The sequence below is a fragment of the Mchenga conophoros genome, linkage group LG13 (genome assembly GCF_057382185.1).
Source record: "Mchenga conophoros isolate Kocher_MC1m ecotype Shallow Benthic linkage group LG13, M_conophoros_male_GT1.1, whole genome shotgun sequence".
NCBI lineage: Eukaryota > Metazoa > Chordata > Actinopteri > Cichliformes > Cichlidae > Mchenga > Mchenga conophoros.
The window spans coordinates 23,788,040-23,812,016 of record NC_140538.1 but is presented as its reverse complement, the minus strand read 5'-3'; the positions used below and the strand labels follow the sequence as shown (position 1 = coordinate 23,812,016).

At 39.3% G+C, this 23,977-nt stretch overlaps 1 protein-coding gene across 2 annotated transcripts in view; it reads left to right on the top strand.

Moving 5' to 3' along the window:
• The first annotated feature begins 1,140 nt into the window (after window positions 1-1,140).
• Window positions 1,141-23,977, top strand: part of lyst (lysosomal trafficking regulator) — a 58,625-nt gene continuing 35,788 nt past the window's right edge. The window contains exons 1-4 of one of the 2 annotated variants that reach the window (XM_085297324.1): window positions 1,141-1,651; window positions 11,030-11,121; window positions 18,251-18,449; window positions 21,245-21,335. In XM_085297324.1, the coding sequence (XP_085153450.1) occupies window positions 1,571-1,651; window positions 11,030-11,121; window positions 18,251-18,449; window positions 21,245-21,335 (463 nt within the window). In that variant the 5' untranslated portion in view covers window positions 1,141-1,570. The remainder of the gene's footprint in view (window positions 1,652-11,029; window positions 11,122-18,250; window positions 18,450-21,244; window positions 21,336-23,977) is intronic. The other variant, XM_085297323.1, reaches the window with a different exon arrangement.

The window sequence follows — 23,977 nt, the reverse complement described above, 5'->3', positions numbered from 1 at the left end:
ACCCTCAGACAAGTCTTTGAGGAAAAAAGCTGATCAGCGCATAGAAAACTTAAGCTAACTATTTGGCTTTCAAGGGCTAAACATGCATTATGCATTACGCACAGCCATATTAAGTCTTAGATCATATTAATAGTTTCCAAGGAAATAAATCGCGAAATTAGTGTACCTGTTTGGGTGTTATTACAAAACATTTGCTATGACTTCTCTTTGGATTCTAGGAGGTTCTTCGCAGCCAACTAAATGGGCTGTATTGTAGAGGGAGTTGTCTTGCAGTCAGAGCTGAGGGCTTAACGACCCAATATCTTTAGTGCTGGATGGATGCTAGCTTTAGCTGGGTTAATTTGGGGGAAAACGAAGGTATGTCATAAAATTAATTCTTCTTATTACAGGTAAATATCATACATGTAAGAGATACGTGGCTATACCCATAGCACCTGCTTGTTTTGGATGTTCTTGAAGATGTGTTGGTCGCTCTGTGATACAGTTTTGACAGCTGCCGTACACAGGACGGTGCGATGCAACAATCAGCAGAGCCGCTAACGTCACGGCTGCTGGCTAAAGAGCCAAGAACTCCGGAATAGCTACTTTATTCGTTAAAAAACGCTCATAAAGTCAGTCGGTAATGCGTATCTCCGGAGAATATGGCATTTATTTGGACATTTTTTTAAAGTTACCGAAGCTGCTGGGTTGTTTCTTTTTCGGTCAAGCTAGCCACAACTATAAACACGCTAACGGAGATGAACTTTCAAAATATATCTAACTCGTTCGTGCGATGTAAAGTATATGTATTTTAAGTAAAGCCCAGTTCCGAGGAGGGGAATAGCCACATTACAGAGTTACCACTTGCAATTTATATATTTATTTTATCTCAGTATGAAACCTAGATGTCTCTGCATTTGAATATTTCCATAACACACTTGAAACGAAATTTTAAATATAAACATACAAATTACATTTGAGTGTAATTTAACCGTTTAATACTGACTGAATACAGCAAGCATCCAAATTGGATATTTTATTTTCAGTTTATTTGCGATTCGGATTATCGATGTTCTTTTACTGCAATATAAATGTGGGTGCATTTATTTTGAAAACACAATTTGTCGCCGGAAATGGGATGTGTGTCGCTGCCTAAAGACTTCACGCAGTTCTGTCAGATACCTAGCTAGCTAGCTGTCTGTATGGCTAGTGTCCGTTTTGTTTTGGTAATGCCCTAGCGTGTCAAACTCGCTTGGGCGAAGTTTATGGGTCAAGTGCGGGTTTTGTTGTTGTTGTTTTTAACTGTTAGTGTATCTGCGTTTGTTGACAAAAGTGAATGCGGCATTGCCAGCTAATTCTGCTTTGCTAACCCATCAGACTTTGTATTTTTCAGCAGAAGCCCAGTTTAAAAGTGGCAGAGCGATGCAGTGAATATGCTATGAAAGACTCCGAAGAAGATTTGGGGCTTCGTTCGGGTTATCCCGGGGCACTTCCAGCCACCTGGAGGATTGAGAAAGAACCCCAGAGGAGACCTTTCTGATTCCTAACTTCTTCAACCAGACTTGGTGTTGTATCTGGAAGTGTGGACGATATGGCCAGTCCACAGGAGACGGATCTGTGCTATGCGTGGGAAAAGTATATGGACTGTAGACTGCAAGGAGCCGATCTCCAGGTATGGCGCTTCTGGCAGGAGTGTAACGTCAGAGATCATTCTTTGGGTGGTGGTGCTGCTTACTTTTTACAGGAGCAGGTCCTTAAAAAAGATGATGTCATTGTACTTGGGAAAAGGTCTGAAGACAGCCATGTATCTTGTTTATTCTGATAGAGACAAATTATTTGTTTTCAATCACGATACAGTTGCAAAACCGGTTCTCTCCAGGATTTCATTCAAAGGGCTGAGTCGATACGAAGTTAGTGTGCTTTCTACGCTTGAATAGCAAGAGTTTGTTCTGTGACAGGTGCTATATGAACGCTTTTAACCTAGATAAACTCATGAATAAGGTAATCTTATCCAGAAATACTTTGCTTCTCATTTTTGCCCTCGCTGTGCCGAGGTCAGTGTTCACTAACACGTTTAGGCAAAATGCTCCAGTATGAATTTTGTGCAGAATTATACATGTGCATATGAAAAGTGGGTAAGGGGAAGAGTCACTGACTATCAAAGAAAATGACTTCCGATGTGTTTTTGCATATACCTTAAACCCTCTGGTTTACCTTGGTGGTCCCCAGATATCATTTAAGTGGCCAGAAATCTGGCTGGTGCACACCAGAGGCCTGCGTAGGCCCAGCATTAAGTCACTGCACAGAGGTGGAGGCAGGTGTAAACCACAGATTATTCACTGTTGGCGCTGCATAAAGGTGCTTTGCTTTCTATCTCATTGTATCCTGTGCATATGTGGTAGCGGTTCTGAAAACTGTCAGATCTCTGCAGCTCTTTCATCCCCCTCTTTCTGTCAGGGAATGAACGGCATCCAGATCACGAGACTTGGATTAGGTTCAGACTGCGGATCTAAGAGTACACACTCGCGCGCACACAGAGGCACACTCACTCATAATGTACCCCATTACTTTTGATTAATCATGTGTGATTTGTCCTTTTAAAGACAGACCTACTATCATTTTTAAAGCTAATTAGTGTTTAGAAAGCCTTGAGGGTTTATTCTCTCTTGGAAATAATGACTTCCTTCCTCCATAGTAATCATGTCTTTGCTGGTGTAGAATGCTTCATTGCTTTGTTAATCACATTAGTCTGCATTAGGATATCAGCAGGAGGAATGGTGCTGGCTTTTTCTCAGTTGTTGCAACACTTGGAGTGTGCCAGGCAGGCTCAGCCTTTCTATTACTGGTAACTTTTGCCACTTGTGACGAATCTCATGGGACAACTGTGTGCGCTCCTCCACCTGTCAGCTTCCCAGTGATCAAAGTGCCATGCAAGTCTGTGTGTAGAGAGATGGTTAGGTGAGCACAGCTGTCCTGTCCTGTGTTATGATCCTGTAGCTTGTCCTCCTGATTGAGCCTGCAGCACACAGATGCAGCTCATTCCGCCAACCCCGTCAGTGCAAGAGCGTCTACTTTCCATCCTTTTCACCCAAAGTGACATCTTCTGTTCATGGCAGTCAGTCTACAGGTAAACACAACAAAGCGATCATGGGAAATGTCCAACCGTTGACAGAAGCAAGCCTCTGTTGTGCTGCTCTGCATCCATTTCTGTGATCACACCTTCTAGAGAAGAGGGGAGGGAAAACACAGCTTCTCCTGCTGCAATCAATAAGAGAGCACAAAAAAAGGTGTGAAATATACCGGTGTTGCAGCAGCTCCTCACTTTTATCATCTTTTATTCATGCCTCTCTCTGCTTTTCTTCTTAAGGTGTTTCAGGACTAATTTCACACCCTGTATTTCCATCATTTGTTCACAGCGCAATCACCGTGGTCATTAACATAAGTGCTGGGTGGGCTAACCCTGACCGATGTGTTCCTCTTTCTGTTTCCTCTTGTGGCTCGATCGTCACTCTCTTCTGAGAAAGCAGACAGTGCGAGTTTGTTTATGCTCCACGTAATCACAGATTTTTATGAAGCTGCAAAGACAAAAGACATACAATTTCTCTATGATTTATATTATTTATTTATTTATTTATTTATTTATTTAAAATGCCACAAGGACGACCTTAGATGTGGCCACTGAAATTTGCATACTTATCACTGGTAACTTGAGCGTTCTTAATGTGGGTGTTAGCTTTTAGTGTCTCAGAGTTATGCACTCAACAAATATCTTGCTTCTTTGTAGGATTTAGCCTCACAGTGGGACTGTGACCTGTCCAGGGTGCACCCCATCTCAAACCCTATGACAGCTGAGATAGGCAGTTACTAAAAAAAAATCAAAACTGGTTAGAGTAGAACGTTTGGATTGATACTGCTGCCTCTTTTTGCCCCTTGTCACTTAGTTTCTCCTAGTTTGCACATTATATTACCATTTAGATGACAGCAATATGGCATAACCACAGCCACTTCTTGTGCTGAATTGGTGGTATTTACCAAGGGTGTGCGCATGTATCATAGCTTCAGTATAACAGGATTACTGACATTAAGCTTTTCTATGCATTCATTCTAATGGAGCCAAAGCTACTGAATTAGTGTGATCTGCTACAAAGAGGATATTTCGAAGGATCCGAAAGGATACTTTTCATTCAGTCCAGTCTCTCTGAATCTTGATGAGCAGAGTCCATTTAGCAGAATGGCTGCCTGGCGAGGAGCCAGGCAAGAAAACAGGTTGCCTGTTGATAGTTAAGTTTCATTATGAGCTAACAGGATGTTTCAAAACACCAAAGTGAGGTGTTTGTAGCACTTCTCTTTTTCTTGCTTTTTGGCACAAAGGGGGTTCAGCTAAGTGATCTCTTTGCTTGCTCTGTATGACTCCTGAACTACTTAAAATTCCATTAACTGAACCAGTTGGTCTTGAATTCATGTAAGGTCCGCTTGGCTTTAGCTTTTTTGCATAAATGTGGATAACCAGTCTTTTCCTGCACGGTGGATGAACACATCTTGTGAGTTATGGTTTTGGCAGTTTACAAATTATGGGCTGTAGTGTTAATTACACTGTCTGTGAGGTGTCAATTAATATGTGACAGCAGATACTTTTGTTTAAAGCTGATAAAATGGTATGTTTGTTTTGTTTTAATTGTTTTTATTAATTATTTGTTTTAAATAAGGACAGCCACACATTCCACCCACATCACTTGTTATTACTTCTCCGAGTTCTGTTCTGTGCATCTCATTCATGCTGTGGTAAAGCACTGAATCCTTGTCTAAAGAAGATTAAACTTGTCGAGCAAAGCATGAGGCAAAAATGTGGTGAATACTAAAAGGAGAGTAAAGATGGCAGTGCTGCTTTACTTTCATCCCCAGTGTTTGTTATTTGGCTTGTCAGGACTGAACAGTGAGGGGAAAAAACTGTGCCATCCTCGTATTTTTAGAATATTTTGGTTAAAGGCTGTGCTGTCAATGTTATTTCTGTGATTGTATTAACTGAGACCTTATGCTGTGCTGTTTGTCTTGCAAACGATTGAACTCATAGCAGTACAGGAAATGTAATTGTAGCAGTAAAAATGGAAAAATAATGAATTAATAATAATGGATTGGATTTATATAGCGCTTTTCAAGGCACCCAAAGCGCTTTACAATACCACTATTCATTCACTCTCACAATCATGCACTGGTGGAGGCAGCTACAGTTGTAGCCACAGCTGCCCTGGGGCAGACTGACAGAAGCGAGGCTGCCATATCGCGCCATCGGCCCCTCTGGCCAACACCAGTAGGCAGTAGGGTAAAGTGTCTTGCCCAAGGACACAACGACCAGGACAGAGAGCCCGGGGATCGAACCGGCGACCTTCCGGTTACAGATGCGATTCCCAACCCCCTGAGCCACGGTTGCCCAATTATAGTGTTTTCTTTTCATTTTAGGGTGAAGTACACTAAATGGTCTATAAGGCATATATCTGCAATGCTATATTTAGTTTAACCCTAAGTTATTCACTAAAGAATATTTGGTGGTAATTTTTGAACTGTGTGTATCTATTTGTGCAATGTAAGTTCTTATCGGTGTATCTCATTCATCTTCATAGTAGTCAGAAACGAATGTTCAGTTCTTTCTTACCATAATTTAGATTAGTGATTTTGAAATTTATGTGAGTAACTGAAAAATGACAACCACTAAGTTTATGCTGGAGAGTTCTCGATCTTTATGCTTTCAGTGTTAGTAATTCCTAACCTCGGGTGGTGGGGGAGCTTCTCGGAGGTTGTCCTGTCATACCTAATGTGTCAGAATCACGTGGACCAATAAGATGTAATGCATTTAGAGACCACTTCAAGGTCTTTTCTTTTTTCTTGTTTTAGACTTATCCCACAAATAAATCAGATCACTGAGGTCCAGTGAATTAATTTATTAGGCAGAGGTGGACTTCAGTCAAGATGTAGACGCATCTTCAGCGTCACTGATGGAAGTAGGACACTCCAGAGCTTTTTTGCAAGCCCATCAAAACAGACCGGTAACAGTAATATTACATTTAGAGAAACGCCTAAAAACTTGATTTTACTTTTTCATAGGCCCTTTATTTGTTATGCCTTGTTAATACTGAATTGGATGTCTTTTTACCTTCAGAACTACCTTTATTTTTTGTGTAACTTGCTGAGATTTAAGTCCATATCAACGTGGTGGCATCACGTAGCTGCTGTAGGTTTGCACATGCATGATGCAAATCTCCCGTTCCACTATGGAGGCCATTTGACTTCAAAGAACCTATTGTGAAGAAACCAGTTTTAGGTGATTTGAGCTTTGTGACATGGCACGTTATCCTTCTGGAAACAGCCATCAGAAGATGGGTAAACTGTGGTGAAAAAGATCAGCAGCAACACTGCGGTGTTTAAAAGATGGCTAGTTGACACTAATGGACTGACCACATGTAGCTGTCGATACAAGACAGGATGGATTTGTGCTCTGTTTATGCCAAATTTTAACACTACCATGCAAAAGCAGAAATCGACACTCATCAGCTGGGACACAGTTTTTCAAATTTTGATGAGTCTGTGGGATTTTATAACCTCAGTTTCCCATTCTTAGCTGACAGGAATGGCAGTGTGGTCTTCTGCTGTTTTAGCCCGTCTGCAGCTAGATTTGATGTGCTGTGCATTAAGAGATGCTCTTCTGCATACTTCAGTTGTAAGGAATGGTTATTTGAGTAGCTGTTGCCTTTCTGTCAGCTCAAAGCAGTCTGGGAGTTTTCCTCTGACTTCGGGAATCAACGAGGCATTTTTTGCAAAGAGAATTCCTGCTCACTGGATATTTTCTGTTTTTGTGGTTGTGTGGTAAAATCTCGGTAGCTCAGCAGTTTCTGAAATATTTAAATGGGCATGTCTAGCACAGACACTCATGTTGTGATCAAAGTAACTGAAATCTCCTTTCTTCCCCATTCTGATGCCCAGTTTAATCTCCAGCAGCTCATCTTCACCACGTCTGCATGCCTGAATTCACTGAGCTGATGACGTGATTGGAGGATTTACTTTAATGAGCAGTTGAACAAGTTTATCTAACAAAATGCTTTTTCCAGTGCACCATTTCTGTCCTTCAGTGCTGAATAAACAATAGAAGTTTTAGGATTACTCATTTCTAACATCTGTCAACACAGTAGATAAATCATTTGATCCTCAGTGATTTGCCGATACTTCACTGTTTAGTGATTCACCACTGAATTTTAATTCAAGTGCTACAGATCATGCCGGATCTGATCGTGCTGTCTTGTGATCATCACACTTTGACAGGCTGCTGTTGGCATTGTTTATCATCGCAATTTTAGTGAAGTTGCTTTGTTGGGCTTGCTGACTGACCATACACTTGTTTCACATCTGCTTTCATTGTTCTGCCCTTTAGCTTCAGCCTGACTCCTGCTCGCTCTGGTCTCCGGGGCTGTTCCAAACCACTGGCTGAATGGATGAATTATTCATCTCTCTGGTTTGGGGTTGAGTCAGATCCCAGCCATTGCTATGCCTCAGCTTTTTCCACCCGGTGGCTTGTTATTAAGTCAGATTCCTCCTCAAAAAACACAGTGTCTCAGGCCACAGGGGAAGAGAAAGGCCAGAGCAGGTTGCTTGGTTTGTAATTTTGACTTAACACCAGCTTGCGTGCTATTTCCCTGTCATGAAAACAATGAAGCAGACAGTAACAGATTTTCATTTCCTGCACAGTGGCTATGCTCAAACAAAGGTCACTGTTTGTGACAGCGAAGATCTGAGAGTAGCAAAAACACCAACATGCTACCTTTTTTTAAATTGTGGCTACCTGATATTTTGCCTGTGTCTTATTGGACGGGGTTGGGGGAGCATTTTATTATGTTATTTATGATCTTGTGTGAAAGGATTCTGCTCTCTGACTCATAGCGGAAATGTGTAACGTTAGGGGCTTCTCATGATGCTCATCACCCAAATGTCAAATTAAATCAGCTGAGATCTCAAACTAAAAAAAACAAACAAGATTGCATAACTAACGCTACACGTCCTCTCTCATGAGGACAGGATCACATCGCTTTCCGCGCCTCTGCCAAGTTGTAGACTGCCCAATTATCCAAGCAGAGCTTGAGAGGAAAAGTCTGTACAAGCATGGGTGACTCACCCATCACACTCCCATGACTAGGTCTCCCATGATCACCAATTGGATAAAGACACAAGTCACAGCAACTGTATCAAAGCAATTATGGAAAGTCAGAGTCTCAGCTGGAATCATGTATACCTCCCATGTAGTAGAGAAGGGAAGTCTGATTTGAATCTGTTATTTTTACTTAAATGTGTGTTACTTTAAGCAAATTAATCTTACACGTGTGCAGTGGCAGTCCACGAGAGAAGATGAAAGGAAAGGTCGACATAACCAAAGTTACCTGTGGTTAAATTATGTTAATGTATTCTACTGTCGCAAGCTATAAAACAGAAAGTAACACCTTAAATAAGCGATAGTAATGGAAATCTGTAGCGGCAAGTGTCAACCGACCTGGATAGCCTGCCCACGTCTACATGACAAATGAGCGAATAAAGAAGTCGGTGCAGAGGAAAGGTCAGAACTTTCCTTTTGTTTACAGAGATGTGTTCAGTGAGCTTTGTGAACTGCTGATTTCCCTTCTAAGCTGCATTAATCGCTATTGGCAGTCTCTCCATTATCAAATCACGCTGGCTGCTTGGTGCTGAGTGCATTGTAATATTGGATTCGAGCCTCGGAGGAAAAAACAAACCTTTGCTGGGAAATGTTATCTCGAACCATTCAGTTTCCCTTTCCTATATGAGGAATACAACCAGAACACAGGTACACAAGATAACACGAGGACAAACACAGTCATTTTAGATCCTCATTTCGGAAGATTAATTTAATAGACGGCGTGCACAGCTCCAGCATTGCTTCAGGGCTTATTTATCAAACTAATAACAGTTTTTGCGAGCTTGAAGCTTTGATCTCCTGCCAGTCACCTCCTCTGTTTATCTTTGCTCTCATCTGTTGCTGCATTTATTTCTTTCACCTTTACGCTCTTGTCCACTCTCATGTTTTTTCCCCCCCTTGTCCTTTCCTGTCTCTCTCATGCTCCATGCATTTCTTTTTCTTCCCTTTCCCGTCTGCTCTGTATGATGTTGTCCAGCCCCCTGATGTGCAGTGACCCCTCCCCCATCCACCCATCACATCAGTGCTTAGGTGGGTTGTTGCCTCAGGTGTTGAAGTATCACCCTCCCTGACCCTCCCTGACCCTGGTGAGTGTGGTCAACTTTGCACCTTCATCATCTGGTACCTCACAGTGTAAGACACCTGCCTTAAATGTCTACATGCTTTTGACCATATGACACACATGTAAAATCTGTTTCATACCATACATAAGCTAACAGAGTAAATAACCTCCTTTTGACAGTTATGACACAGGAAGGAAGTTGACTTCTCGCCTAAATGTAGGGTAGCAGAGCAGTGATGCCAGAAAATAGCCTCAGTCCTTGTGCTAAACGTGATGCTTGGCGTCAAAAGCTGAGGTGTAATAGAACTTCAGCACCTGAATAACCGATGTGAAACTTTTCCCCCGTTGTGTTTCAATCATAGCGTGTGAGAAAATCACACTTTCACTCTAACTGTCGCCAAGTTTACTTGTTAAAGTGATGCTTTACATCACTTGGCTTTATTGTTTTGTCATGTCGTACTGTAAGTTGTGTAATGATAAAAGACTGTTTTGCAATGAATCTGTTCAAGGTGCTTGACATAATCTTTTATCCAAAGATAAAGATCTTTTCAAACTATCGTTGTTTTGATGGGGTTGGGGGATTTAAGGGCTAATACTGGGCTCGTGACAAAAATGAAGACAAATCAAAAACAAGTGTGCTTATTTTCTGCTTTTTCTTTCCAAAATGCGCGGTTTTTCCTTCAGGTCTATGTTGATATATTCCATGCATGTGATTTATCTTTTATTTGAAGGATTTAAATGCATCTTTATATTATTTTTAATGGACCAGCTGTGGGGATTGTCATTTAATAACCATACCTTCCAAAAAGCAGTGTAGGGATCACCCTAAGCTTGTAGATCTTGTTGTGTAATGTAGTATGTGGTGTCTGTTCTTTGGCTTTGTGACCCAGACACTCGGGGCAGCCGCATCGGTCAGGGATCAGTGTTGCCTGAATGAATCCAGTCAGCGGTATCAGATTAGCGGAGGCATAAAGCTAGCTCCTGTGTAGCATAGGAGACAGCAGTATGCTGGCTTAGTGGTTCACCCGTCTGTTGGCAAGGTATTAACACACTATCCTAGAAAAGTAATGCAGTTAAAAGTGGTCAGATGGCATGTCTTACCGGTAAGAAAGTTCCTGTTGCCTTCCAGCTCTAATGACAGATTTGTGCTTGGCGGTCAGGCTCTGACCGCTGCACTGTGACAAAACAGATTCATCATTATATGGTCTTTGTTTCCCTACACTGATAGATGCCTCAGTACTATTAAGCTTACTACTTTTATTGCTAATATTGTTAATTGTGAACTTTCATAGTGCTCTCCAGTAGGGCAGACCTTTTGTTGTGTTAATTTTTCACTTTGCTAATAAGTTTATGGAGTTGGGGCAAAGATTATATTAGAAAGATGCTAAAAGAAAATGTGGTTATTTTCATCAAAATGGCATCAGAAATATTATAACTACAGGACTTGTAATTTTGGTAACTTATTTTTCTCTTTGAATGTGTTTTAAATCGGTGCTTTTATAGTAGGAGGTTAGAGAGGAGAGAGAAAATATACTGGCTCCCAGCACTTTATCTGACCGGAAAAATCTATATTGGAGCAATACGCTCACATAATGACATTGGAGGCTTTTACATCACTATTGAATGGACTCTGCTACCATTTCGAATGATTGTAAAACCTAAAAATGTTACAGTAGCTGTCACTTTAAAAGAAAATGCTTTCAGGTCCTCTTTGTTTTAGCACATGTACATAATAACCTGGGTTTAATTTATGTTGCTACTCTTGTGTCTCATTTGTGTGTCTCTGTGTGTGTTATCAGGTCAGCCTTCAGAGTCTGGAGAATTTCCTTTGTCTCTTCCACTACGTGCAGCACCACTGCAAGCACAGCAGCAAAGATGCACTGAAATTCTGGTAAGGTCTCATCACTCTGTCAGTGTCTTAACACCTCATTATAAGACATTTGTGTCACTTTGCCGGGATAAAGCCTATGTATGAAATGAGCTTTCGAAAATCTGGTGCAACAGTGGAATCATAAAGACATATTTATTAGCATTATTGTAGGCTAATAATACAATCACTATAGTTGTGTCTCAAACTATGTTGTCAAAATCAAACAATCAAATTTAAGAGAATAAACAAGGCCACATGCAACTTAATGTATATATTCAATTCAGTTCAGTTTTATTAATATAGCGCCCAATCACAACAGCGGTCACCACAAGGCGCTTTATATTTTAACATAAAGGCCCTACAATAATACAATGGAACCAGTGTGTCGTAGATTGGATGCAGTGCAAACATGCAGGAAGTGCAGTTATTTTAGTCCTCTTTTTCTCTGTTTTGGCAAAAGAACGGCAGAAATGACACATTTATATCCTTTTATGTCCTGCCTCTATAGTAGAGGTTTGAGGAATTATGTAATCATGGTGCATTGGCGTTTGGAGTACCTTACTGCATAGATTTACATACTGATGAGGAAAATTGTGGGACTTTAGGAACCTCGAGTACCTCTTGTTTGTATTCTGTTGAGTGTGGGTAAGTCGGTCTCTCACACACACACACACACACACACACACACACACACACACACACACACACACGCAGTCTGCCTAGAATTAAGTGGATGCATTAGCATTTGCAATCCACATGTTCCTTCAGCTGAAAAATCATTGTTAAAATACCAAAAATAATGTCCTTGTGTAAAGACGAGCTTGAGGCGTTTTGATGTTTTGCTCTGTGAGATCAATTACTGAACACTAATTTGCTTAATTAACAGAGCTTTTTTTATGTGAAAATGAAGCAGTTGGCTAACAGATGTTGTAGAAACAAGACCTCATGCTGTAGAGCTTCTTACATTGGACTAGGTTGTAGATTTTTACTTGTGTGCTGTTACTGTGGTTTGTTTTAAACCATCAGACGCTTACACGTTTATAAGTAATATTGTTAGAGGAGCATGATCACAGATTAAAGTAATACCTATACTGCCTACATGCTTACATGTGAACAAAGAGTTGTGCCAAACCTTTAAAAAAAAAAAAAGCATGTTTGTCGGGATTATTTGAAGAGGCAACATCCAGTATACATATAGTTTAAAAAAGAAATTCAAGGAAAACACTTGGATTGCATTTTGAAATAAACTCCTTTTACTTGAAATTGTTTGAGCAAACGTGAGTAGAAGTGTTGTTTCTTTTTTTTTGTTGCAAAACTAGAACTGAGAGAGGAATTGAAAAATTTGACTGTAAGCCTTTACAAAGTTCTGAAATGATACAGGAAGATTAGTGACCATAGTACCGCTAATCCTCCAATCACAGTGACAATGTTCACGGTCTAAATATGAAAAAGAGATGTCACAGGAGTATCGGTGATGGTCTGGATTTCTGTGACTTAGATAATGATCAGACAGACAAGATTACAGTGTCAGTCTGTATTGATAATGGTCAAGAAATGAATGTATTCTAGCTGCGTGGTTAACCTAAGATATATAGGTGCTCCTTTAGGTCAATGAAAACATTTCAACTTCTATTAAAACTAATTTACTAAACTAGAGTGCATTGGAGTTCCCTGATTTCTACCCTGCTTAAAAAAAAATTAAAGGAGCTCTTTTAAAAACACATTAGATCTCAAAAAGAAATCATGCTGGATATCTATATTGATATGGACTGGGTAACCACCAAACTGGTCGTGCACCTGTTCTCATCTGTGAAAAGCACAGGGCTCCAGTGGTGGACCTGCCAATTCTGGTTTTCTACAGCAAATGCTAATCTGCTCCACGGTGACAGGCAGTGAGCACAGGGCCCTCTAGAGGACATCACGCCCTCAGACCATCCCCAGTGAGTCATTTGTAGCTCTGGCAGTGCTCATCTTGTTCTTCTTTGAACAAAGGAGCAGATATCGGTCCTGCTGATTAGTTAAGGACCTTTTACAGCAATTTCCAGCTCTCCTTGACTAACTGTCTGTTTCCTGGAATCTCCTCCATGTTCTTGAGACTGTGCTGGGAGAGACAGGAAACCTCCTAGCAATGGCGCATGTCCCCGCCTTCCTGGAGGAGTTGAACTACCTGTGCAACTCTGTAGGGTCCCTGTATCCCCTCGTGCTACCAGTAGTGACTCTGACCCTAGACAAATGCAAACCTAGTGAAAAAAACAGTGAAAAATGTCCGTGTCTTCCACGTGTAAAACTATTCCTGTTTTGGGGCTTGTCTCACTGTTGCCCCTCTAGTGCACCTGTTGTTAATTTGATTAACACCAAAGTAGAAACTGATTAACAACCTTGTCTACTACTGAACTGATCAGATCAATATCCCAGAAGATTAATTGACTTCATGCTGTACTCTGATTAAAATGTGGTGCTCTTTTTTTTTTTTTTGTCCACGTTAAATTGAATCAGGTTGAATTTCAGGAAGCGCTTCGGTACTATTACCAAAAATTATTTGTTCAGTCAGAAGGAGTCCAGCATGTTTTAGACAGGCTAGCATACTCCTGTTAGTGAAGTGGCCACATCACTAAGTGCTGTTGAGACGACACCACGAATGCCTGTGGTGCTGGATGACAAGGTGACTCCTAGTCTTCTGAAAAGGGAACACAATGATAACAATGATAAAATCACAGAGCTTCTAAACAAGATAAAAATGGAAGACCTTACTATCTTACCTGATCCAGTAGAATGCCTATGGAGAATACAAACGAGAACGATCGCGCAAAACAACCCTCACAAAAAAACAGTGCCTTAAAGATAGCGGGGCATCTGTTCAAAAATCTGTGCAATGCTTAGACCCTCCTCACCGAAGAGGATTTAATGTGCCATTAAAAATCCAGAAAACTGGACAATAGAGTAATGAAGTGTGTAATACTACTCTGGATGTACTGACTTCTGTTGTTTTCTGTGTAAATCTGTGTCAAACATATAAGCCCGGAGTCCACTGTCCCGGTTGTTGTTTACAAGCAGCCATGAAAACTCACTTAAGTCTTAATTGACAGATTTAAATTCATTACACTTTTTTTTTGCATTAAATTTGCATTAATTATCTAATCTCATGTTGTTTGTAGTAGAACCAGAACTACAGATGCAGGAGATAAACAGTGCTGACAGTCTGTTAACAGTGCATGCCACACAGGAATCCTTTCAATGACACTGAGGTTTTTATTCATAGATGAGGGGAGCTGTATTTGAATATTATCCAAAGCATGACTCAAATGACAAAGCTGAACAAAGCATCCACTGTAATGATAACTGGGTTTGAGTGAAGAACGTCGCAGTTTTTGGCCTGGGGGTAAACCTAAAATTTGACATCTGGAGTGGGAAGCTTTCATGGAAATCGTTTTGAAGTACTGAATTTCGATTTAAGGTCTCGTGGTAGCAGGACAAAGCGGGTGAATTGGATCAGATATTGACGACAAAGAACTTTCTGAGCTGTCGCTAAACTCTCTTAAACATGGTGGCTGTAAACTGATGGTGTATTTGCAGAGCTGTCACATTGATCATGGTGATGATTTTGAGCTGTTAGCATTTTTGATCTCTAATAACAGTGGAAGAAAATGGTGCATGCAGTTTTTTCAAGAATTTGTTAGACCAACTGTCATAAAAAAGAAATATTTTAGCAACCTGCCAAACACTTGTTTAAAGCTTCAAATTTACATTGTTTATTAGGCAAATAATAAAGCAAATTCACATTTTTATACCCAAATTTGAGTCGGGCACTGGATTTCTCAGAAATTAATCAAGCATAAAATTCAGCCAGTAAAAGAAAATGTTCTGTTCAGAGATGTAATTTGGTGTCTTAATCAAACATTAGGGGTGGGGAATCGATACTGTGTAGTATCGTGATATTTTGTTTGCTAATAATGTGTCGATACAGGGACAGCAGAAATCGATATTTTGTTACAAAAAAGGTTTTTGTGCTCTGACTTCAGAGCATGTTGATCCTTTTTCTGAGCAAGAATCCTGACATTCCTTCACTGTCCAAATGTGTTTAACTTTTTTTTTTGGCAGCAATAAACATGACAGTTTACTTATTTTAATTTAAGACATGTTTTATTTTAAGTTTAAAGCTTTTTTTATGTAATATAAAATTATATTTTGTTTTAATTTACTTTCAAATTCTTCAGTTGCTGAAGGGGCTGCATAGTTTTCATAAATTGCATAGTTCAGAATAGCTATAATTGTACCAGATGGTTGCATTCAGTTAAGTTGGACTAGACTGTAATACAAACCGTTTAAGTTTGTCAACAATAAAACTGACTGAAATGAGAGACTGAGTGTGAGACTTTGATATTAGACAAAATGAATATTGATAAAGTTTACCTTTATGTACAGAATCTGAATATCGCAAAATATTTTTAAAAAATTGCAATAATATCGTATCGTGCATTAAGTATTGTGATAATATCGTATCGTGGGATGTATGGTGATTCCCACCTCTATCAAACATCCCAAATTTGTTTTGTTTTGTTTTAAACAGTCAATATGAAAATTCAAGGATTAAAAACAGTAATTAATAGTAATACATCACCAGAAACATAACAAAATGATATTGTCACTACTGTTTTACCAGTACTGTACCTTTTAATTTAGGGGAACTGTGGCGTAAACCTTACACTGGGTGGTGGTGTAGTATTTTTCTGAAACACTGTACACCAATTTATCTACTTCTTTTAAAAAATATTCTGTGCTTTGAACTTTGTTAAAATATTAAGGGAAATGAAAAATGCTGTGTACACACACTACTAATTACAGTAAGACGTGTTTGAAAAATGTGAGATCCAAAGGTGGTTTGGCAAATTGAGTGGCTTGAATTAGGTAACTGTGAAACTATTTTTGGCAAATTCAGCAAATTTAGTCAACGAGCTGATATATTTAGTCATGTACCAAAGGTTCAATTTGAGATTTATAAAAATTTAGATTTGTTGCAACTGCATTATGCAAGCCAAATTACATGCAAATTCATGCAGCCAGTTATGAGATAAAAATGCTTTCAGGTTGTGGTGCCACCTATTAGTGAAGCACAATTCGCTTTATTACATCAGACTTCTGGAAGTCTCTAGAATTTCAGGTTGAAATCCCAACTTGTTTACAAGTTATTGAAAGCGTTTGAAAATTAAAGGATGGGAAAATAAAAGCAGCTCAATGTGGGCAACCTCAAATGTAGCGAAGGCTTCTTGGGAAAGGTTAAGCGTCCTCAGAGACAGTTAGAAAGCTTCTGTAAGCAGAGGCAGATCTATACAAAGGCAAAATTTTAGACCTGGCTCACAAAACCAGGTGTTGCAGCTGGATTTTCTAAAATGTGCCGCTCTCTTTTCTATTTTCTTTAGCCAGTTCACTTCATCTACTTTCTTCTTGTGACCTTATCTTTTTCTGAGTCTAGCCGGCAGTGAATATCTGCAGCCCACTCCTCTTTCTGACAGTGCTATTTTTTTGTTTTTTAATATTTATTTATTGTGTAAACCTCATGGCCTTAATTAGAACCAATATTGGAACTGCAATAAATTAAAAAATAAACATGTTTTTTACACTTAATATCTTACGGAAATGGTGTTTACTGATTGGAAAAGTATAATTAGAAATAGTTGGGGAAAAATGTAATTAAAATTTGCATTTCAAATTCATCACCGTGCAAGGTTAATTTGTAAAGATGAAAGCAGCAAAAAGTTTGAGAAATATCTTTTTTTTTTTTTGTGTGTAAAGTTTCCCTTATGGCACCTTCTCTGCGTATCCTCTGCAGGGCTCTGTGTGCATTAAAGAAAACCTCTCAGCTGTTGTAGTGGAGGATACAAAGGCAGTTACAATGAATGATGGTTGAGGTCTCGTATGGGGCACTGGAGGCTGATCAGCTCAGAGGGCCACTCCCATCGCCATGTGACATCACATGCTTTCATGTGATACGCTGATCTGCTGCGAATCTGGAAAGCTTCCATTTGAAATTCCAATTTAATGGAATTTGTGCTGCAGAACAGAAAATTCAGTCAGTAGTCATGTGAGATGGTGTGCAGATACAGCCAGCAGAGCTGCAGTCAAGCTTTCAGCACACAAAAGATGACTGGAAGGAAACTATTTGGCCCAGTAACATTTGGTAAGATAAGAAGGACTGTGCGTGTTGCAGAGGTTTGTGTCAGAAATGGGTGTTTTTTATTCTTTTAAATTAAGTACATGTTGAAGATTTTATTAACCAAGCCCTCCTGTGTGTAGATTATTGTATTGTACGCAGGTTTGGATTAGAGGTGAAATGTAAACATCCAAGTGTGAACACTGAGTTATTGGATCTGTCTGATGGAATTAATCATGTCTCAGTCCTGAGGCCGTGTCTTGAATTCGCGTTGTGCTGTGTTACAGAAATTGTTCTGAAACGGTGATTGAAGGAGGTGTGTGGTTTACAGCTTATGCTGCACGTGGTTGCGGCAGGCATGCACATACAAGCCTGGAGCCGCTCTAAATGGCTTTCTTAGTAGAATAAGCACAGTTTCCTGTTTGATTTGGTATCAGTACGAATCAACAGTTTCATGTTTGATCATAATGAGCGTAATTGGAGCATTGATTTGTTTTGCTCATTTATACAATGCCTTGTATAGTCTGGCTGTTTCAGGGGGGTTGGGTTTGGCGGTTTTTCATTCATCCCATGGTTTTGTGTCGTAGATCTGACGTCACCAGTGGATTGTAAAGGGAATGCAGTTTTACAAAACAAAGGCTGAACTAATGTGATTACATCCTTGTTTTGTCTCATTAGTTAGAGCTTCACAGCCATCTCAACATATTATGGCAAAAGGATTATTTGTTTGTTTGTTTTTGGAGTGTTTTTTGTCCTTTTTTAGACGTAAGTGAGTGCTTTTGCTAAAATCGGATATTCACGTGATTCATGTGTTTTCTTTTACTTGAGAGAAATTTACTATCGTTCGTCTGAGCGAGTTAAGTTACAAACACACTAATAGCAAGGTGTATTTTTACTGTTTGTCCACTAATGCTTGTGAAGAAGGAAACCAGAGTTTTTCAGTATTATAATGCTACAATCCGAAATATTTATGAGTGTTTTGATGTTTGTCTTCTGTTGTAGCTCAGACATGAGTGGGGCCAGTAACACACTGGCACGGGAGTTCTTGACTGATGTGCATCAGCTCTGCAGTGCGGTAGCCCAGAGATCGGAGGCACGGGAGGAAGATGAGGAGGAAAGTCACATGGTGGCTCTGGGCGAGTACCTGGTCAGGGGACGAGGCTTCCTGCTGCTCAGTACCCTGGACTCGATCATTGACCAGGTAAGGAGAAGTCAAGTGCACCCATCCTGACTTTGATTATAGAAAAAAAAATCCATTATGTATTTAATTCCCCAAAAAGTTAACCTTTCTGTGCTGTAGTTACAGAGAACCCACAAACATTTATCATTTATGCAGCTTTGCCAACACCAGCGTATCAGATTCAAATTTCTCTTCACTTGCCGCCTCTTGCAGCATCTAATCTCTTGATCAAGGAGAAACTGCAGATAGACTTTGCAGTAGAGAGATGCAATATAGTTAAAGCACATGACAGAAATGAGAGAATGGAGATATTTAATGACCATTATGCATTTATAAGACGCGATAACATTTTAAGAGTGAACAAGATGGGATTTAGTTGAGCATGCTGTATATTTGAAAATTTCCTGGAGTTTGATGGTTGTCAGTAACTTTCTCTATGCTTTTTTTTAAGTGCCTGGAGGTGACTACTGTTGTGATGTGGTGATATATAAATAACGCTGGATTGAATTGACTGCTTTTCTATGCTTCTAGAACCTTTATTCACATTAGGGGACTTCCAGGCATTATAGCCAATTCTTTTACTACCACAGAGCCAGTATTTTCTGTTTGTTCAAAGGCAATTTAGGCTCCTACAATACATCTGCTTCTGGTGTTTGCACAACTTACAAGACGGTTTTATCATAAGAGGAAACTGGTGATGCCCACACGCTGTTGATGACATGAATGATTGCTGAGAGACGGTCTTTCTGCTTCTGCTATATGCAAATTATTGATGCAAGTCTTTATAGAATATATGAGTTGCACTTAAAAATGCGCACACACACACACACACACACACACACACACACACACACACACACACACACACACAAGCCCATTCAGCTATCTTAGTGAGGACCTTGATTGACATCATGCTTTCCCTAGCTGCTTACCCTAACCATTAAAAATGAATGCCTAACCCTGAACCTAAACATAACCTAATTGTAACCCTGACACTAAAACCACATTTTGAGCCTCAAAATGCCTTTAAATACCATCAAATTTGTGAGGACCCGTTTGTGTGTCCTCACAAGTGATGGTAAGTATAGTAGAATGCAGATATTGGTCCTCACAAAGATAGCTAGACTGTGTGTGTGTGCATTTTTATAATAGATCATAAAAGACAATTCCTCGGAAAATTCTTTGTGATGTGGTCTGAACAATATTAGTACATAGAAATAAAGTGTAAAGCATCCATGTGCAGCTGTGTGCATCAGCAGCATCCCAAGTGGAATAAAGCCTTCAGAGACACATTATGAAGAACTTAAACTTTTCGAACAAATCAGGTTTTAAATCATAGACCTAGTGTGTGAGAAAATGTATTTTGAGTAGTGTTTATTCCACACAGTTGTTATGTCCTCCCAGACTGTGTCACCTTCACTCTGTTGGTTTAGATGATTCAGATCTACTCTGTAAAATTCTCTTTAACAGTAGAAGTGTTATTAGTCTTTACATTAGCAGAACAGGAGTCCTGTAGTCAACCATGTAACATCCTATTGATTTGAGGGTTTTATTAAATTATTTTTTGTTCCCTTTTAAATTAAGGTTGTGTGTTGATGTGTTAAGCGTCAGGCTTGTGTCGGCTCTTTGATTTCACCTTAATGGTTTACCTTTCAAATGATTACTACATATACTACAGCTAGAAAAAAATGTATTACAGAAGTCATCAATAAATGGTAGTAAAAGTATTTGAAAAATTCCAGAGTAATACTAACAGAATATCTAGTGAAGATACTACTGGATATGTGACTTGCATTTACTTACTGAATGTCGGTGTGAGTCATTTCTGTCTGCAAACAGTTAACGTTGACACACCCATTGGAGATGTCCTAAAGAACAGAACCATCAAAGGTTGCGCTGGAGCACCGATGTTTTGAGCCAAGGCAAATAGGCACGTTGGCCATATCTCTTACCCTGTATTCACATTTCAATAACAAGTACACTTGAGACAAAAAAGAACTGAAAACAGTTGTGGCTATAATGTTCACTTACCCCTGGACCAGAAAAAACCTAAGAGAAGCACCAATTAGAAACACAGAAGGAGTGGGACTTCATCCTCTGCCAAGGATGCTATTATTACTCTCCTTTGGGCATTTCCACAGCAAAGGTGTTTGGTGTTGTGTTCATACTCTTCTATTATGAATCGTTAAGAGAAGAACAGCTTATTTTCTCCCTTCATTATCCAAAATGTACCTTTTGCAATAAATGGAGATGCATATTTGTAAAAAGTAGTAGCTGAATATAATACTTTGAAATGCTCAAAATCATCCTGGAATGAAATGGATTGCACTTTTTCTTTTTTTAATGCAGTCTAAGTCGGCGTGCGCTATAAACTAAACATCCTGTATGTTTTTGCTAAATCAGAAAGCTGTTTAATTCACACATGAAAGAGTTGGTTTATCATTTTTAATTAACACCTGGAGGAGGAATCCCCTGGATAGACATGAGCTCCCCGAGGTCTCAGAAGTAAGTCTGTCATGTAGCTGCTACATTGCTCCTCGACGCACTTGCATTGGAGATTAAATAACTAATTCAATAAAAGTGCTTATAAAAAAAATAAATGCGTTATTTCCAGCTGAAGGAAGTTTTTTTAAGTTTGTTACATTTAGATGCAAGGCAGATTATTGTGTCTGGCAATAATCTATTCATTCTAACTGTTGAAAGTAGTGCAAACCAAGTGTGGTGGGTGTGTCTTGGTGTGACATTGGAGTGTGACCACAGGGAAAAGCAAAGAGAGGCTTTCTAGATAAACTCAGTGTGCTTTTCTGCCCTCTCAGGAGCTGACCTGTCGCGAGGAACTGCTCACTCTGCTGCTGTCTTTACTCCCATTGGTCTGGAAGATTCCTGTGCAGGAGGAAAAAGCCCCAGGTCAGTGCCCACACATGACGTGTAATGTAACATTACCTAAAAAGTTTCCTTTAAATGTGTCCAATTCATAAGTATAAAATTAGCTAACCATTATAGTTACTCTGTTTCGTGTTCTAGCGTTTACATTATTCTTAAAAAATTATTACTATCAAGCAATCCCAAAAAGTTGATTATGGGAGAAAAGAGACCGAAGAAGTCACTTGAATGAATGACGAAACGTTTCTCCCACTGAAAGTGCTACGTTCAGATGAACACAATCAGCTTTCTGGGATTTACTTACCTGGATGATTGAGCATGCATCAAGACTATCAAGCAGTCTTCCAGCATCAGGTTTGGTGGGTTTATCAGTAATATGCAAGAGTCTTTACCCATTGTTCATTTCTTTATATTTTCATTGGCGAATGGGGAAATGAATGCAAGGATTTAAGGAAACATGTGCAGACACACATGGAAATAACATATATAAGTGAACATTAAAAGTTTTCACCTTTATTCTTTTGCACAGCTTTAGTTGAGCTTCTTTGTAATTTCTTTAAGTAGCCTTCAGGAATAGTTCTCCAGTTTCTTTGGATGTTTGCTGCCTTTTATTCTGTTCTCTGTTAAGACAATCCCACACTCCTTCAATAATGTCGAGGTCCTTGACCAATAGTCTTCAGCTGTGTTTTTCTATCCATGCTTATGCTTTTACTGCTCTGGCAGTGTGTTTGGGATCATTTTCAAGCTGAAAAATGAAGCCATTACCATAGTTTTTGCATTGATAATTAAATCTATTTTGAAAAGATCCCTAACACCACTGACTGAAATACAGCCCACAAAGCCCATAAACTCTGGAGAACTGCTGGTCAAGACCACTTTAAAAAAATTACAAAACTTTGTCTCCTTGGAAACCGATAAAAATTGGGGGGAAGCTCAAGAGTTTTGCACACTACTGTATGTGAAGACACTGAAATTGGTTTTGACTTTAAATTGCGTCTCTAATGTCCTTATTGAATTACTTATTTTTATCTCAGGGCTGTACTTGCACAACACAAACTTTCTACTGTACTTGTTTCACAACGGATTAATCAATTTTAACCATTTACCACATTGTGAATGATGTTAGTATTGCAAGCACAAGCAGCCACAGAATAAGATAAGATAACAGATAAGATAACCTTTATTAGTCCCACACGTGAGAAATTTGTTCCACACGTGGGAGAAGAGCAGTGATTACAGAGTCCTGTGACCTCCAGATGACACTGGCATTTAGTACAGGGCTGCCGATCCTTTCTAACATGCACCCTAGACATTTTTACTTTAATTAATTCTTGCTTACTGAGAGTTTGAGCAAACAAGGTACGGCTGCTGAGATGCAGCTGAGCATTACACTTAGGAAGTAATATTTTTGATATTTAAAAATAAATATTTGTCAGGCTGGTGTCTAACATTATGTGTCAAATACTAAAATGTGACATTTACAGCTGCTGAGTATACGTCTACAAGTATACTCAGCAGCTGTCTATAGGTAGTCCCATGAAAAATGTTGCCTTTTTGGTATTTGTACAGATAACATTTTGTACTCTTTGAAGCAATACCAATTAATACAAGTGTATTTAAACCCAAAATGTAACAACTTGACTGCATTAAACATTTGCCTATATTAAATCAGTAAATAAATATCAGACACTTGCAACAAAATACACCTGTACATATGTAACACTATCAGATCCACATAAATGGAATCCAGCGTTTGTGAGATCTAGGGTGGGTTTTTTCCTTTCTGTGGGAGTTTGTGGTATAATCACTCCAGTCGCAGTCAGGTTTTAAGAGAAAACCTGAGGGGATACCTACGAGTTAGTCAGGGTGATTTAAAAGTATGTTAGTCATAGTACACATAACAATTATTGGCTCCAGCAAGTTCAGATCAAGATCACTTGATGCGTAAAAAGAAATGAATAATAAAAGGCCCAATGAACCCTCCCAGATTTTATCTCGGGATCTGCAGGTAACTATTTCAACTATCGGTGACAAAGTGCATGTATTTACAATCAGAAAGCAATTTTAACTTGCATGGGTGCAGGGCCAATACAAGTCTTTTCTATCCAAAAACAACATTAAAGCTGCAGCTTGCCAGTGAACATATGGGCAAAGAGCTTACCTTTTGGAATATTGTGTGGTCACAGTAATGATAGGATGGCAGAGCACAGGCCAAAGACAGCTTTTGATGAAAATAACCCCATTCAAACTGTGAAGCATGGTGGTGAAAATGGTATGGCTTGAGGTTGCTCCTCTGCCTCAGGGATTTGGCAGCTTGTTGGCAGGGCTTTAACTTTCATTTTTCACTATCAAAGCTTACTTGTTGATGATGATGTAAGCTATTTGTAAATGGTAAAAGGACTGGCACTTTTCTACTTAATCTGAGCACTCAAAGCGCAGTCTTTGAGTGCTTATCCACACAAGCATTTCACATCTATTGATATTTTTGTTGAAAAGGTTTATTTTGGTCTTGTTTAAGTATGTCACCTTTATCTGTAGACACCAGGATCAAGTGCTTGTCTAAATATTAAAACAAAAAAAACAATACTCTCACTTTGTGGGATTTTCTTACTTTTTTGCGATTTGCATGCACCTAGAACAAGTATGATAGATATGTATTCTATGTA